General features: G+C 43.3%; 1 protein-coding gene across 11 annotated transcripts in view; it reads left to right on the top strand.

The window, feature by feature from the left end:
- Window positions 1-18,112, top strand: part of GOLGB1 (golgin B1) — a 104,466-nt gene that overhangs the window by 75,673 nt on the left and 10,681 nt on the right. For all 11 annotated transcript variants that reach the window (XR_005024428.2, XM_036883364.2, XM_036883363.2 and 8 more), the window contains 3 exons: window positions 2,614-2,792; window positions 12,765-12,927; window positions 13,127-13,261. Coding sequence is in view for 10 of the 11 variants with exons in the window: in XM_036883364.2 (XP_036739259.2) it covers window positions 2,614-2,792; window positions 12,765-12,927; window positions 13,127-13,261 (477 nt within the window). In the remaining variant the exon portion in view is untranslated. The remainder of the gene's footprint in view (window positions 1-2,613; window positions 2,793-12,764; window positions 12,928-13,126; window positions 13,262-18,112) is intronic.

Raw genomic sequence — 18,112 nt, 5'->3', positions numbered from 1 at the left:
TCCTAGAATATCTCCCTTCACCTCTCTCTTGTATTAGATCTCCTGTTTCTTTTATTTCCATACCTTCTTCCTCTTGGTTTTGTGCCATCATTTTGTTGGAATAAATCATTCAGTAGCTCTCCTAAGAAAAGAAACTGAGGAGGTAAATTTATTAACAGTTTCTTTACATCTCTCATACCTGATTTATAGTTTGGCTGGATATAGAATTCTATGCTGAAAATAATTTTCCTTTCAGAATTGTGAAGACAAATCTATTGCCTTTAGCTTACATTGTGGTTCAGAAGTCTAAATCTGTTATGATTCCTGATCTTTTGATTGGGATCTGTTCCCTGTCCCATCCCTTTCTCTCCTTCCCTCTCTCTCTCTCCTCTCTCTCTGTTTGGAAACATAGAATCTTTTCATCCTGTGTGTTCTGAAATTTCATGATAATGTACTATGGGGTGGGTGTATTTTCATTTGTCATTCTGTCTAGTCCTTTGGATCTAAAAAGTCATACCCATCAATTCTGGGAAATTTCTTTTGACTTATGTTTTGCTATTTTCTACCATCCTTTATCTCTGTTGTCTTTTTTCTGAAAATCCTATTACTTAGATGTAGGACCTTCTATAATCTTCTTACCTTTTTGCTGTACTTTGGGAATATTTTTTTCACCTTCATCTTTTGAACCCTATATTGAGGCTTCCATTTTTGTTTTCATGCTCCTAATTTCTAAGGGTTTCTTTTTTTCTTTTCTTGTCTCATGGATATATGTTCTTATCTCTCCAAGAATGGTGGTGGTGATTTTGTTCTTTGAAATTTTTTCATAATGAGTTTTTCTCTATAATTTTTTATTTCTGCTACAGTGCTTCTATAATTTCTGCTATACTGTTTCTAATTTCCAGTATTCTCTTATGAAATCATTTAGTATGTTATATTCTTTCCTCTGCTAATTACTTTTCTTCTAGTTTCTTTTCATCTCTTCCTTAATGTTAACTGTTCTTCAGGTGAGGGTTAATCCTTGGTTTACTCTTCATATTTAAACGTAGGATCTAAAACCTTGTCAGTGGGGCTTACCAACTGAATTTCATTGCAAGAGTGGTCTTGCTGAGCTTGTTGTGGGTAGTTCCCATGTTGGTATCTTTAATTCCTCTTGGGCAGGTCAGATTTGGTAAAGAAGACTTCTCATTTTCAGTAAAGTAAGGACAGTAAAGGCATGTGTGCCAGCACTCTCCAGGCTGAGTAGGGGAAAGGCTCCAAGCATTCAGAAAGCATATATTCACTTGATCACCCTTGTTTTAGAGCAGTACCATTACCTTCAACTCTGCCTGGTATTTCATAGTCCTGGGATGATTCTTTTACCTTCTCCAGAGAATAAAGCTCTAGGTGTCTGTCAGAGTAACAGTAAGTATGGAACTGAGAAGGCTATTTAGGGACACAGTTGTTTTTTAAGCAGCCTTCATCTAATCTTCCTTATTTCAGCTACTACCTTCTCCCTACCCACATCACCATTTTTTCCAGAGATACCTGGTGCTGTTAATCCCTGAACCTTTTGAAGATTCTGCAGAGTAAGTTCTATTGGTTCTTGGCTTTCCCTACTGCCAGCTTAAGATTTGACTTGCCCTGATCTATTAAGTCAGTTTCCACTTACGCATCTGCTTTTCAGCTTCCAAAATTAATTTTGTTGCTGCTGACTCCTCTTGTGTTCTTCTTCTTGTGTTTTATGCTTAAAAAATGATGCCTTTATTAGAACTTTAGTGATGTTTCCAAGAGTGGGTGAAAAGAGATGTATGTTTGAGGACCCGTTCTTTCCCCAGATAACATGACATTATTTCTTACTACCAAGCTTGTAATGAGCACTGGTAATAAAGAGTTTGAAGACAATGCCTGGAATATAGATAGACAGTTTGCTTATCAAAGGCAAATCCATCATCATTGTATCATCATCATCATCATTGCTGTCATCATCACTATCACCACTAATGTGTGAAGTACATTAATTTTCTCATTTAATTCTCATAATCTTACGAGAGGTACTGTAATTATCTTCATTTTGTAAGTGAGGGAAGTTAAGGCTTAGAAGGGGTAAGGACCGTGCATAAGGTCACACAACCAATGTGGGCAGGATACCTGACTGCAAAGCCTAAGTGCTGTTAACCTCTGGGCCTGGGCATTAGCACCTTCTTCATAATAACCATCAGCTAAGCTAGTGTTAAGATTGATACCCATGTAAGAAAGTTTACAAGCCTATTCAGGTCACATAGCTAGATAGAAAGCCAGTCTATCTTCATGCTTGTTGTAGGGACTTACCACCCACAAAGAAGCTGCAGATCCTTTAAGTCTATCCCATGTCAGAGTTGTAGGTCTAGAGACAACATAGAACCTCAGAGCCAGGGGTCTGTGTCAAAGTTAGTCAGGCTCTACAGCCTTGATGGCAGCTCCATGGGGTGATTCCCACCAGCCTGACTATGTAGTGCACCATTTTGGAGATCATGTTGCAGTGATATGTCAGTGGACTGTTAGGTGCTGGTAGTCTGTTGTGGTGCCTGACTGACTTGGTGGATGGGAAGCTACTGATGACTTATAGCTGGGTAATGCAATGTGTGAATCACCCTTTTACTTTCCCTTTGGTGAAAGCTTAAGGAATTGAAGAATCTGCAGCAGCAATACTTACAGGTGAACCAAGAAATCACTGAGTTACGTCCACTGAGGGCTCAACTTCAGGAGTATCAAGATAAGACAAAAACATTTCAGATTATGCAAGAAGAGCTCAGGCAGGAAAACGTCTCCTGGCAGCATGAGCTGCATCAGCTCAGGTATGATAATCCCTGCTTTTCCTTTGTTTTCTTTTTTTAACTTACTGTGAAATAATATAGATTTATAGGAAGTTGCAAAAATAGTACAGAGCACCCCACATACATGTCACTCAGTTTCCTCCAGAGGTACCATCTTACATGACTATAGTACAATATCAAAATCAGGAAATTGACACTGGTACAATTCAAAAACCTTTTTCAGATTTTTACCAGTTTTACATTCACTCAAGTATGTGTGTGTGTAGTTCTGTACAACTTAATCATATGCGTAGATTCATTTAACCACCACCACCACCAAGATAAACTGCTCCATCACCACAGATATATCCCTGTGCTACCAGTTCATAGCCACACTTTACCCCCGCTCCACCCTCACATCCCTAAGCTCTGCCAACCACTAATCTGTTATCCATCTCTATAATTTTGTCTTTCTGAGAATGTTTTTTAAATGGAATCATACAATGTGCAATTTTTTGAAATGCTTTTTACATGTATCATTATGCCCTTTGAGATCCATCAACATTATTATATATACCAATAGTTCATTCTTTTTATTGACAAATAGTATTGCATACTATGAATTCTTTTAGCCATTCCTCCACTGAAGGACATGACTGTTTCTGCTTTTTAGCTATTATTAATAAAAATGCTATAAGCATTTGTGTATAGGTTTTTATGTGGACAATAAGTTTTCATTTCTCTGCGGCAATTGCTCAAGAGTGTAAATGGCTAGGTCATATTATAAGTGTATGTTTAGCTTTTTAAGAAACTACAAAACTATATTCCAGAATGTCCATATCATCTGCCAGCAAGATATGAGTGATCCAGTTTCAGTATCAAATCCTTCATCTTTGTCAGCATTGATATTGTAACTCTATTTTAGTTGTTTTTAGTAAGTATATAATGCTCTCCCATGTGATTTTAATTTGCATAATGTCTAACATACTTTTTTATGGGCTTATTTACATCATATATCCTTTCTGATGAAATGTTCATGTGTTTTATCTATTTTCTAATTGGGTTGTTCATTTTTTACTGTTGAGTTTTGAGAGTTCTTTATATATTCTAGAGACAAGTTCTTGTCAGGTATGTGGCTTGCAAATACCTTCTCCCAGTCTGCAGTTTACCTTTTCATCCTTCTCAACAAAGTCTTTTTAATTTTGATGAAATCCAATTCATTGATTACAATTTTCCTCTTCATTCAGATTCAGTAATTTCTATCATTCTCTCTTCACGGTCACCAATTCTTTCCTTTCATCACCTCCATTCTACTATTGAGCCCATTAAATTAGCTTTTTATTTTGGGTATTTTATTTTTCTGTTCCAAAGTCCAAACTTCCCTTTTGGCCTTTCATGATCCTACCTCTGCAGGGGCAGGGAGGAACGCTTTGCTACCTTGTCAGAGGTGGAGATGGATGTCCAGCTCCATGTTTGTGTCTGCTGATGACACCACGGTGGGGTTGGGGGGTTGGGGTGGTCTGAGAGAGGCACCTCTTTACCACTGGGTGATGGTGACAGTCCAGGGTGCACAGTTGGCTTCTCCTGACAGCACCTGCAAGGAGGGTTAGGTGCACCTAGTTACCTTCAGACAAGGTTGTCAGTCTAGCCTATCCACTGGGATTTGGTCAATGGGGGAAGGAAGATAACTGTGTTTTTTCCATAGTGTTTGCCTGGAGTGGGTTGGTTATTGTCATTATTGTTTCTGTTTCACTAGGCTGCCCCTTCTGGTCCTTTGGCAAGAGAGGCAAACTTTTCTTGGCACTCACTGGTGTTTCCAAGTTGCTATATCCTCCCTGGTGCAGTGTGGGATATATAGAATTCAAAAAGAAAAACCAGGATCACAGCCATGTCATCCTGCAAGTCCTAGGGTTTCTAGCTGATCCACCTTCTTTTCTCCATCTTTCTAAGGGAGGAATAAGGAGAAATGTATCTATTTCTCCTTGTCTGGACCCAGAAATTCATGCCCTTTTCTTTTAAAGATGAATAAGTACTACATGGTACTATTAGAGCAGACAAAATTATAATAGGAGCTGTAATTCTGATTGATTTTTTAATTCAGTGTTTCTAACAAATTTGATTCTCCCCACTCCCAGAAATAGCTGCCCAGTTTTTTTCTGTTAGAATCTTAGCTCATTATTGAGAGATCCTGCTCTCACTGTATCTTCTGCCTGATGTACATGCTGACAGTTGATTTTAGGGCCTTCTAGAGGTGATGGGGACCACATCGGAGCAGCACCTTGGCGTTGCCCATATTATCTCCAGACACCTGGAACTACAAAAACACTGTGTCCAGTTTCCAGTGTAAACCTAAGAAGAGCTGCGAAGCTCTAAAGGGTTATTTTCTGCAGCCACCTGTTCCTCTTTAAATTTCCTCAAAGAGCATTCTAAAAGATATATTCCCTATAAAACTGACTCTTAGGAAAGAGAAAAAGGGGGAGAAAAAATTATTTCTGGTCTGTTGCTTTTCCTCCTCATTTTTTCCCTTTCCACCTTTCTGTTATCCTTTCTGTCTTTACCTTCCACATTAGAGCAATTTGGAAGAAAAATAAAATTATATATTAAGTATATGTAAGTGAGTAATTAGGAGAAGGAAAGGAAGACATTTTACTTCACTTTTAGAAGGAAGAAGAAAATGAGGATAACATTTGATTCACTGATTTTAGAACCAGCTTCTTTAGCTGAGTATATTCAAGACTTCCTGTCTTTTGCTCTTGAAATAGGTGGGATTAGAACTATCTGGGAAAAATGAGCTTTTCAAACATAGTGTTAGAGTATCTTATTCAAGCATCTATTGGCATTGGGGTTGGCTTATCAAAAGCCTGGGTTTATGCCATAACCTTTCTTTTCCACTTGTGGCCTCTGGTTTGCTTATTCTGCCTTGTTCCTGCCTTCTCTACCTACGGGGTAGGTGAGGTATAGCCCTTTGATGACCAACTTCTATTAAGTAATCAGGTTTGTTCCTGAGCCCCATTCTCCAATGAGGGTGTCTTTCCACACCATAACCACTTGTCCATCCTTCCAAAATAATGTCAGCTTGAGGCTTTTTATGGAAGATTGTGCTCTTCCTTGTGCATGCTTACTCATACATTCCCCCTTTCTTGTTCTAATTTTTCCTAGCAAAATACCAAAGAAGGTATTTTAGAAAATTCCCATACCTCTTATAATAGTACCCTTGTAATAAAAAATACATTTTTTAGTTCCTAAGTTTTAGCTTTGCCTTTTTGAAAAAAAATTATGACTATATTCTAAATCACCTCTTAGCAAAGCATGATTATTTCATGATAGGTATATGTCATTAGAAAAAAAGGGACCATTTTGCCTTATTTCATGAGAGAAAAACAAAAAGTCAAATATAGTTCAAACAAAATCTTGTATATTGGGAAAAACAGGGATATGGGTACTTCTCAAAGTGAAGAGATGCTGCAGACATATGATTGCAATCCTAATGGGTTTTCTCAGGCATAGTATAGAGAGAAATAGAACTTCTTAATGAATATGGAAGAGAGGCCATTTTTGCTAGTGCTACAGAAAATTAGCTGGGGTCAAATAGAAGCCTCCCTCTTAGCCAAATTCAGGGAATAAATAAAAAGAAATATTAACAGCTCATTTATTATGAGGTGCCAGGCTCTGTGGTGCATGATGGATAGTATCTCAATGTGGGGAAGTTGGGGTTCCTATGGGCAGGGTCCTCACTGAACTTAAACCACCTGATGTAACTGGCCTGTTGCTGGATGGCTGATTCCCCACCTGTAGGCAATAAGCTGTTATTGTGCTATATAGAGAGCTCGGCCCAGTGCTCTGGGAGGAGGTAGAGATCCTAGTGCTTGACCTACTGCCAGAGAACCAGCCAGGTAATAAACCTTTTCACCCCAAGAACGTTTTGCTATCGATTTCTTTGGTCACACTGAATCCATAGCGAACTTGCCCGGGGCTGAAACCCATCGGCAAGACAATTGGCAAAAGTGGGCAGGGTTCACTGTTGACCAAGGAAAAAGACAGGCTGCCCTTATGGGAGGGGTGCTTCAGTGGGCAGCCCCTGTGAATGGGGAGACAGTGGATCGTCCCCCAATGGGTATGTGGTCTGAGGTGGCTTGCCTCCTAGAGGACTGGGCCCTGGCCCCACCCCAGGACTGGAGGCAAGTGGAGGTGACACCTGAGGCAGTAGGGGTGGCTCTCAATATAGTAAGCAGATCCTTTGAGAAGCAGAGTGCCCTTGAGGCAGAGGAGACTGTGGGTTGGCTGCTTCTCACAGTCTTAAAAAGGTCTACAGAGGAGACCCAAGAAATGGCAGCGCGAGAACGCGAGCTGCAAACTTCAGTAGATTCCCTGGGGAGGGAAGTGGCATTGTTGCAAGAGGTGGCAGGAGAACGCGAGCGGCAGAGTTCTGTGGATGCCCTGAGGAGGGAAATGGTATTGATGCTGGAGGAGGCGGCACGAGAGAGTGCGAGGTGCAAACCTCTGTGGATTCCCTGAGGAAAGAGATGGCCTTGATGCGAGAGGAGGCAGCACAGGATCGCCGGCAGCAAGATGCCATTGGAGATGAGATGGCAGTGCTGCCAGGTGTTCTGAAGGAGGAAGATGCCATCAAAGAAAAGGACAAACTCCTGAGGGAAGCACAGGCAGAGGTGTCACGAGAACATCAGCTGTGAAGCATTGAGCTGAAGGTAAGAGAGCTTCTGAAGACTGAGGTAGCATTGCTGCAAGGCACAGTAGAAAAGGTAAAGGTTGTAGCAGAGGAGGCACTCAGGGGAGGGGAGAGAGAGGTACCATCAGCCCCAGAAATGGAGGATCTGGGGAAGGACAAAGGGGTGGTGCCGGAGGCACTGGCCCCTCCGGTATTGAAAGCACACCCAGTGGTTGTAAAGAAAATAAATACTCAGCAGCTGAAAGTTCCCCAAGGAGAGGAGCATTCCCCTCCCCAGGTCGGGGAGCACTCTATGCTCTGCCCCGGTACTCAGGCTGAGCTGGTGGATTTGGGCTCCCGGTTTAGGCAGAAGCCCTCAGAGTCAATATCAGCTTGGCTCTTGCGTCTGTGGGACTTAGGGGTGGATGGAATTGTTCTGACAGGATCAGAGATGGGAAAGCTGTCTTCCCTGACAGTGCAGCCTGCCTTGAGGCAACAATTACAAAATGCACATCAGACCCCAGGGAGTCACTCCTTTCTCGATTGGCTTATGGCTGCAATTCATGCTGTGTGGCCCAATCCAGGTGATCTGCCATCCTCTCCTGTTAGATGGCAGACATATGCTGAACTCCAACAGGTGCTATGAGAGCTAGGCATAAGAAATGCCATCTATAGTCCAGAGAATTAAAACCCAGATGAGATTTTCACTACTGGGATGAGAAATACTGTACTTCAAAGGGCTCCTACATCCCTCTTTGGGTCTCTAGTGGCCATTCTTTCCCCTCACTTAGGGCAGCCCATAAGCAAAGTGACACATACACTATCAGACTTAGGAGAGGCAGAAGCAATGAGAATTCAGAACGAAATAAGACCTGTTACTCACAAGAAGAATTTACAGGGCCCTATGAAGGTTACGAGGACCCAGATGTGGGTTGATTTAATATGGTCAGGAGCAGATGGAAGGAAATTAGATGGGAAGCCAAATAGGATCTTACTGGAGCTATGGTAACAGCTGAAACTGGAGCAGCAGTTCCAGCCATTAAGACCAAAGAGGCAGAGGTCAGAGACAGAGCCATGAGTCCGGCCTGTGTGTTTGCAAGACTTCCTGCTGGAGAACGAGCCAACCTCACTTGAGCCCACACAGGAAGGTGATTGGGGAACACGGTTTGACTGAGGGAAAGGTCAAGGTATCTGCCCTGAGAGACCAGGGGGTGACCAGAGGCCACATGTTGAAACAGCTATCCATTGGTCCCCAGTGAACATACAATGTGTCCTGGTTCTGGATACAGGGGCTGAATGTTCACTGATTCATGGTAACCCTGAGCAGTTCCCCGGGACCCCCACTATCATAGATGGATACAGGGGGAAGGCTATCAGGGTGAAAAAAGCCCAGATCCCTTTGGGAATAGGGTGTCTACCCCCAAAAGAATACACTGTGTATATATCTCCTATCCCTGAGTATATTTTGGGGATTGATATCCTGCAGGGTCTATGGTCGTAGACCACTGCAGGTGAGTTCAGACTGAGAGTACGTGTGGTGAAGGCAGTTCTGAGGGGACATGCTAGGCACCCGCCCATAGCTTTGCCTGTGCCTCGGCGGGTGACTAGTACCAAACAATACAAACTGCCTGGAGGGCATTAAGAGACTGGAGAAACTCTCCAGGTGCTGGAAAAGGTGGGTATTATAAAGCCCACCCATAGTCCTTTCAATTCCCCAGTGTGGCCTGTAAAAAAGCCAGGTGGCTCCTGGCGTATGACTGTGGATTATAGAGAACTGAATAAAGTCATACCCCCTATGCATGCTGCTGTCTCCTCTATTGCAGGCTTGATGGATACCCTCAGCCATGAACTAGAAACATACCATTATGTGGTAGATCTTGCTAATGCCTTCTTTTCCATTGACATTGAGCAGGAAAATCAGAAACAGTTTGCCTTCACATGGGAAGGACGGTAATGGACTTTGACCATCCTTCCACAGGGATACCTCCACAGCCCCACCATCTGTCATGGACTTGTAGCCCAGGACTTGGCTACATGGGAGAAACCACCAGCGGTGCGGCTGTACCATTATATTGATGATGTCACGCTCACATCTGATTCTCTTTCAGATCTAGAAGGTGCAGCACCTAGACTGCTGCAACATTTACAGGAGAAAGGATGGGCTATGAATAGCACCAAGGTTCAGGGACCTGGTTTGTCTGTTAAATTCTTGGGGGTTGTCTGGTCGGGTAAGACCAAAGTTACACCAGAAGCAGTTATAGGCAAGTCCAGGACTTCCTACTTCTACAACTGTAACATTGCTACAGGAATTTCTGGGTCTTCTAGGCTACTGGAGAGTGTTTATACCTCACTTGGCGCAAATTCTGAAGCCCTTATACCGGTTGGTATGAAAGGGCATCAGGTGGGACTGGGATGAGACATGTGCATCTGCCTTTACTACAGCAAAACGGACAGTCAAGGCCGTGCAGGCCTTGAGTGTGATAGACCCATCAAGGCCCTGTGAGCTGGATGTTCATGTCACTGAAGATGGTTATAGCTGGGGTTTCTGGCAGCGGCTTGAACAAACTCGCCAACCCATTGGATTCTGGTCACAACTCTGGAAGGGGGCAGAGGTACGATACACTTTGATAGAAAAACAACTGGCTGCTGTGTATCATGCCTTGCTGGCTACAGAACCCATCACTGGAATGGCCCCGATGAAGGTAATAACCACCTATCCCATCTTGGGTTCTTTGGTTGGGTACAAGACTGGACCCAAAAGCCAAAGAGTGGTGTGGCACAAACACCCACACTAGCCAAGTGGGGTGCTTACCTACAGCAGCGTAGTGCCCTCTCTAGTAGCCCCTTGAGTGAAGAACTCCAACGCTTGTTGGGGCCGGTGACATATACTAGTGAAAAGCAGGAAGAACTTGCTTTTGAACCATTAGTAGCAGAGAGTCCCTATTGGGAGGGAAGAGCCCCTGTACCTGAAGATGCATGGTATATGGATGGCTCCAGCCGTGAGCAGCCCCCAAAATGGAGAGCCATAGCTTTCCATCCTAAGACTGAGACAATATGGATGGAAGATGGTGAGGGGAAGAGCAGCCAATGGCAGAGTTGCAGGCCATGTGGCTTGTGATCAGTCAGGAGCCCTCCTCTATAGTTGTCTGCACTGACAGCTGGGCTGTCTATCAGGGCTTGACCCTGTGGCTACCAACCTGGTACCATGCCAACTGGCTGGTTGGTCACTGACCCCTTTGAGGGTAAGAATTATGGCAAGACTTATGGTCCTGTGGTCAGACCCAAATAATTACAGTATACCATGTGACAGGTCATTTGCTACTGGCATCCCCAGGAAATGATGAAGCAGATAAATTGGTCCAAATATGTTGGTTAGAAGGAAAGCCTGCCTCTGTTGTAGCCCAATGGTTACATCAGCGTTTGTTGCATGCAGGGCAAAAGACAATGTGGGCTGTAGCCTGTCGGTGGGGCTTGCCTTTGACCTTCAGAGAAGTTAGTAGAACCCAGCAGGAGTGTGTGTGTGCTCCAAAAAAAACTTCACCAAGTTCCACAGCAACATGGAACAATAGCTAAGGGGCCTACACCCCTCGTCAGGTGGCAGATAGACTATACTAGGTCTCTGCCTGTGTCAGAAGGATATCGGTATGCAATGACTTGTGTGGACACAGCTACTGGACTTCTGGTTGCTTTTCCTACCTGTTGTGCAGACCAGCAGGTGACCAAAAGAGGCCTGGAGCGTTTCTTTGCTGCTCCACAGGTGATTGAGAGTGACCAGGGCACCCATTCTACTGGACATACACTGCAAGAATGGGTACAACAGCTGGGAATCAAGTGGAAGTTTCATGTGCCATACAATCCTACTGCAGCAGGCATGATAGAGAGGCACAATGGCTTGTTAAAATCCAGACTAAAGTCAGATACCAATAGTCTGCAGGGATGGTCAGTCTGTTTATGGACCGTACTATGGCATTTGAATGAGAGACCCTAAAAGGGAGCCCTGAGCCCCATAGACATGTTAACACATATGGCTGCCTCTCCCATACAACTGCAAGTACAAACCAAGGAAGAATCACTGAAGCCAAGGTTTGGCCACTAGAATAACATCTTGCTGCCAGCACCAACTGCACTGAACCGCGGAGACTCCATTGAGTGGATGTGGCCTTGGACCTTTCGACACATGGACCAACGATGGCTGGCTCTCCTGGCACCTTGGGGACAAGGCCTGGAAGCTGGCCTCCTGTGTATGCCTGGAATAACAGCGGAGTGGCCGCCAAAGGTCACAGTAGTATATCCGGAATGGCCAGAAGGTAGAAGCATCTTACCGGGGAGTTTTGTTTTATCATTATGGCCAGTGCATGCACCTCCAGTAGCACTATCTATAGACCCTTCATAACCCCCATGGGGAAAGGAGTAAAAGTATGGTATACTAGACCTGGAGGGGACCCCCTTCCTGCTACAGTCCTATCACAGGACCACTCTCTTGCATGCATCCTACCTGATGGACAAGATTTGCCTATGTTGGTGGCATTAAAACATGTGTCTTATCACCCCTAAAGTCTTTGTGTATTGGGAACTTCCTCTGGCTTGAGGATTACTATAATTTTTGTATCAAAATCTTGCTGTATCTTAATTTTTATTATCTCTTAAGTTGTTGTTATCCTCTGTTGCTATTGTGGAATCTGGTTACAGTCCTCCAGCTTTCTCGCACAGGGACCATTGCAGAAGATTGAAAGCATGTAGATTGTAAGGCGAGAATCCTGGATGGGTGGAATATGGGGAAGTTGGGGTTCCTCTGGCCAGGATCCTCACTGAACTTACACCACCTGATGATGTAACTGGCCTGTTGCTGGGCTACCGCTTCCCCACCTGTAGGCAATAAGCTATTATTGTGCTGTATAGAGAGCTCGGCCCAGTGCTCTGGGCAGAGGCAGAGACACTAGTGCTCAACCTACCGCCAGAGAACAAGCCGGGTAATAAACCCTTTCACCCCAAGGACATTTTGCTGTCGATTTCTTTGGTCACACTGAATCCATAGCAAACTTGCCCGGGGCTGACACCCACTTGCAAGACACTCAGTTAGTCCTCAATATTCTGTGGAGTAGATTGTTTATTTCCATTTTATCAGTGAGGCTCAGAGAGATTAAGTAACCTTTACCCAGAATCTCATGCCTCTTGTGTGATAGAGCCAGCAGCAGCATCTCACTGCATAGTTCTGTTCATAATATAAATTCCACTTGGGTTATGTATTTTCTTTACTACATCTCTGCAGCCCATAATACTATTTCAAATATGTAATAATTCATCTTTGTCCCAGAAGTATATTTTTTACTGTGATTGTGTTTTTCCAGGATAGAGAAGAGTTCCTGGGAAATCCATGAGAGGAGAATGAAGGAGCAGTACCTTATAGCTATCTCAGATAAGGATCAGCAGCTGCGTCACCTGCAGAATCTTATGAGGGAATTGAGGTCTTCTTCCCAGACCGATACACTCAAAGTGCAATACCAAAAACAGGTGAGGAATTTCAAAGCTGGTTGCTATTCAGAGGTAACACTATCCAGGAAGCGTCCACTTCCTTTCAGCTAAGTGCCCATCTGCCAGTATTAGGCAAACCACCTTATGACTTCCAGCGAGTGGGCAGGGTTTCTGGAGGCAAGGAATTAAGCATGGACAATGGTAGGAGAGAATTTCACCAGTGTTTGTATCCTGGCAGGCTTCTCCAGAGTCAGCAGCTTCTCTAGATGGATCACAAAACCTAGTTTATGAGACAAAACTTAGGACTCAGCTCAATGACAGCTTAAAGGAAATTCACCAGAAGGAATTAAGAATTCAGCAACTGAACAGCAAGGTAAGTGTTTCCTGCTAGAGTGAAATTCAATTTCTTGTTCCCACAAGTAGAAGGAAGAAGGTAAGTAGCAGGTGCATAAGCCTAGGCTCTAGCTGGAGCCTGTCTTAGGGGGTGGGAGTTTCACCTCACTCAGAGCCGGGTTGCTTACCCCAAAGCACTGGACACAGGACCATTTCTTTTTCTTCACCCTTGGAGAGTCCTTGGGAATGGTTTGGAAAAATACATTCAGTAAGAATAAAGCAGCCAACTCCTTCAGGAAGTCAGTCTTCTTCCCCAGCATCATCCCCCCATCTGTTTATCACTTGTTAGTAGTATTGAGGCAACTCATCATACATCCTCCAACAAATTCCTCTTTACTTCCCACCAGTGTGCGATAGGGAAGAGTCTCAGGAAGGAGGGAGGAGGCTTTTCAGATGGGATTAAATAGCAGGGATGAAGGTGGGAAGTGTGTTTTTCATTCCAGTGCATTTGTAGGCTTCCTCATGTGTCTGATGTTCTGGAACTAAAGAAGCCAGCTTGCATTTTCCCAAACCCAAACCTTTCCACTCTAGAAACTCTAGGGAAACATGCCGGATTTGATGGGACCTATTGCTATGAAGAAGAGCCACTTGGCCATCTGGTCCCTAGGGCATAGGCCAAGGCAGGACTAAAGAACATTGTCCTTGGGTGCCTTCTCACATCTGTGTCTTCTCTCCTCATCCATTCTCTGCCTTCTCTTCCTCTTTCACCTGCCTCCCCTCCTCCACCTCCCAAGAATCATACTCCTGTTGCTTTCTGACTATTCAAAGTATTCATTAATGGCACCTCCCTAGTTCTGCCTTCTTCAGAGGCACCCAGATAAGGTAGTTTATGTCAGAACTAAAAGGGATTTAGAAGTCAATACACTCTGGAGTCCAAAGATCGACGTTGAGGAGAGCTGTGAATGTCCAAAAATTACATGCAAAATTGTGTGTGCATGCATGTAAGTTTCTCATCACAAGAACTCATCAGTTCATCAAGGGATCTGTGATCCAAAAATGGTAAAGATTGGGGGGCTGTATCACCAATGAGGAAAGTAAGGCCCAAAAGTATTAAGTAAGCAGTTTGCCTAAGGTGTTAGGAGGAGGTCAGTCTGAGATAAATACAGTAATGTATATGGAAAAGCACAGTGCCTGACTTATGTACAAGGTACTTATTAAATTTCAAATTCAACTAACTAAAATGTAGTATCAGAAACTAACATAATACTATTAACTTTGGCAGAGGAATTTGCATTTTTAAAAATAGGTTTGTTTAGGGCAGAGCCAAGATGGCGGTGTGAGTAGAGCCGCAGAAATCTCCCAAAACCATATATATTTTTGAAAATACAAAAACTTCAACTATCCCTAGAGAGACCAGAAGATACAGGACAATAGCCAGGCTACATCTACACCTGTGAGAACCCAGTGCCTCACGAAGGGGGTAAGATACAAGTGGCGGCCCGGCAGGACCCGAGTGCCCCTCACCCCAGCTCCTGGGAGGAGGAGAGGAATCGGAGCAGGGAGGGAGAGGGAACCCAGGACTGCTAAATAGCCAGCCCCAGCCACCCGCACCAGAGCGCAGACACACAGTGCGTGGGGTGCTGGAAACTAGGGAAACAGGACAGTAAAACCTGTGAGTGGGTCCCCACAGCCAGCACCCCTGGGACAAAGAAAAGTGAGTGCTTTTTGAAAGACTTAAAGGGACAGGGACCCCATAGCTGAGTGGAAACATCCCAGGACACTTACCTAGCAGCTGGGAATCCCGGGGAACTCCGGGCGCCCTAATCTGCTGGGCGGCAACGCAGATCAGAGGCCCCTCATGGAGATAAACAGCTTCCCACCCATTTCCCCTCTGACGCCGCTCCTTCACAGTGCAGTGGCACCCTGAGGCCGGCCATGCCCACAGCAACTGGGCAAGTATCAGAGACCCCGACTGCGTGCAGCTGCCCAGCACAAGCCGCTAGGGGACGCCGTTCTCCTAGGAGAGGAAGGCCACAAACCAGCAAGAAGGGAAGTTCTCCCAGCCAACACATGCGCCAGCTCCCCACAACTACCTCTATCACCATGAAAAGGCAGAAGAATTTGATACAGACCAGACTAATCCAGACATCCTCCCCTGAGAAGGAATCTGGGGAGAGAGACCTAACCAGTCTCCCTGAAAAAGAATTCAAAATAAAGGTCATAAACATGCTGATGGAGCTGCAGAGAAATATGCAAGAGCTCAGGGATAAAGTCCGGAAGAAGATTACAGAAACGAAACAATCTCTGGAAGGATTTATAAGGAGAATGGGTAAGATGCAAGAGGCCGTTGATGGAATAGAAACCAGAGAACAGGAACGCATAGAAGCTGATGCAGAGAGAGCTAAAAGGATCTCAAGGAATGAAACAATATTAAGAGAACTGTGTGACCAATCCAAAAGGAACAATATCCACATTATAGGGTTACCAGAAGAAGAGAGAGAAAAAGGGATAGAAAGTGTATTTGAAGAAATAATTGCTGAAAACTTCTGCAAACTGGGGGAGGAAATAATTGTTCAGACCACGGAAGTACACAGAAATCCCGACAGAAGGAACCCAAGGAGGACAACACCAAGACACATAATAATTAAAATGGCAAAGATCAAGGACAAGGACAGAGTTTAAAAGGCAGCTAGAGAGAGGAAAAAGGTCACCTACAAAGGAAAACCCATCAGGCTATCTTCAGACTTCTCAACAGAAACCTTACAGGCCAGAAGAGAATGGCATGATATACTTAATGCAATGAAACAGAAGGGCCTTGAACCAAGGGTACTGTATCCAGCACGATTATCATTTAAATATGAAGGAGGGATTAAACAATTCCCAGACAAGCAAAAGTTGAGGAAATTTGCCTCCCACAAACCACCTCTACAGGGTATTTTAGAGGGACTGCTCTAGATGGGAGCACTCCTAAGGCTAAACAGATGTCACCAGATAAAATAAAATCACAGCAAAGAAAGCAGACCAAATACAAACTAAAGGCAAAAAATAAAATCAACTACCCACAAAAGCAGTTAAAGTAAGCACAAAAGAGCACAGAATTAAACAACCAACATATAAAGAATGGAGGAGGAGGAATAAGAAGGGAGAGAAATAAATAATCACCAGACAGTGTCTATAATAGCTCAATAAGCGAGTTAAGTTAGACAGTAAGATACTAAAGAAGCTAACCTTGAACCTTTGGTAACCAAGAATCTAAAGCCTGCAATGGCAATAAGTACATATCTTTCAGTAATCATCCTAAATATAAATGGACTGAATGCACCAATCAAAAGACACAGAGTAATAGAATTGATAAAAAAGCAAGACCCATCTATATGCTTACAAGAGACACACGTCAAACCCAAACACACGCACAGACTAAAAGTCAAGGGATGGAAAAAGATATTTCATGCAAACAACAGGGAGAAAGAAGCAGATGTTGCAGTACTAGTATCCGACAAAATAGACTTCAAAACAAAGAAAGTAACAAGAGATAAAGAAGGGCATTACATAATGATAAAGGGGTCAATCCAACAAGAGGATATAACCATTATAATTATACATGCACCCAACACAGGAGCACCAGCATATGTGAAACAAATACTAACAGAACTAAAGGGGGAAATAGAATGCAATGCATTCATTTTAGGAGACTTCAACACACCACTCACTACAAAGGATAGATCCACCAGACAGAAAATAAGTAAGGTCACAGAGGCACTGAACGACACACTAGAACAGATGGACCTAATAGACATCTACAGAACTCTACACCCAAAAGCAACAGGATATACATTCTTCTCAAGTGCACATGGAACATTCTCCAGAATAGACCACATACTAGGCCACAAAAAGAGCCTCAGTAAATTCAAGAAGATTGAAATTCTACCAACCAATTTTTCAGACCACAAAGGTATAAAACTAGGAATAAATTGTACAAAGAAAGCAAAAAGGCCCACAAACACATGGAGGCTTAAGAACATGCTCCTAAATAATTAATGGATCAACAACCAAATTCAACTAGAGATCAAGCAATATATGAAAACAAATAACAACAACACAAAGCCCCAACTTCTGTGGGACGCAGTAAATGCAGTCTTAAGAGGAAAGTATATAGCAATCCAGGCATATTTAAAGAAGGAAGAACAATCCCAAATGAATAGTCTAATGTCACAATTATCGAAACTGGAAGAAGAAGAACAAATGAGGCCTAAGGTCAGCAGATGGAGGGACATAATAAAGATCAGAGAAGAAATAAATAAAATTGAGAAGAATAAAACAATAGAAAAAAATCAATGAAACCAAGAGCTGGTTTTTCGAGAAAATAAACAAAATAGATAAGCCTCTAGCCAGACTTATTAAGAGAAAAAGAGAATCAGCACACATCAACAGAATCAAACGAGAAAGGAAAAATCTCGATGGACCCCATAGGAATACAAAGAATTATTAGAGACTACTATATGAAAACCAATATGCTAACAAGCAGGGAAACCTAGAAGAAATGGACAACTTATTAGAAAAATACAACCTTCCAAGACTGACCAAGGAAGAAACACAAAATCTAAACAAACCAATTACCAGCAAAGAAATTGAGTCATTAATAAAAAAACTACCCAGAAACAAAACCCCCAGGCTAGATGGATTTACCTCAGAATTTTATCAGACATACAGAGAAGACATAACACCGATTCTCCTTAAAGTTTTCCAAAAAATAGAAGAGGAGGGAATACTCCCAAACTCATTCTCTGAAGCCAACATCACCCTAATACCAAAACCAGGCAAAGACCCCACCCAAAAAGAAAACTACAGACCAATATCCCTGATGAACGTAGATGCAGAAATACTCAACAAA

Source organism: Manis pentadactyla, chromosome 1 (assembly GCF_030020395.1).
Source record: "Manis pentadactyla isolate mManPen7 chromosome 1, mManPen7.hap1, whole genome shotgun sequence".
Lineage (NCBI taxonomy): Eukaryota > Metazoa > Chordata > Mammalia > Pholidota > Manidae > Manis > Manis pentadactyla.
The sequence above is the reverse complement of the archived record's forward strand: the minus strand, read 5'-3'. Positions and strand labels throughout refer to the sequence as shown.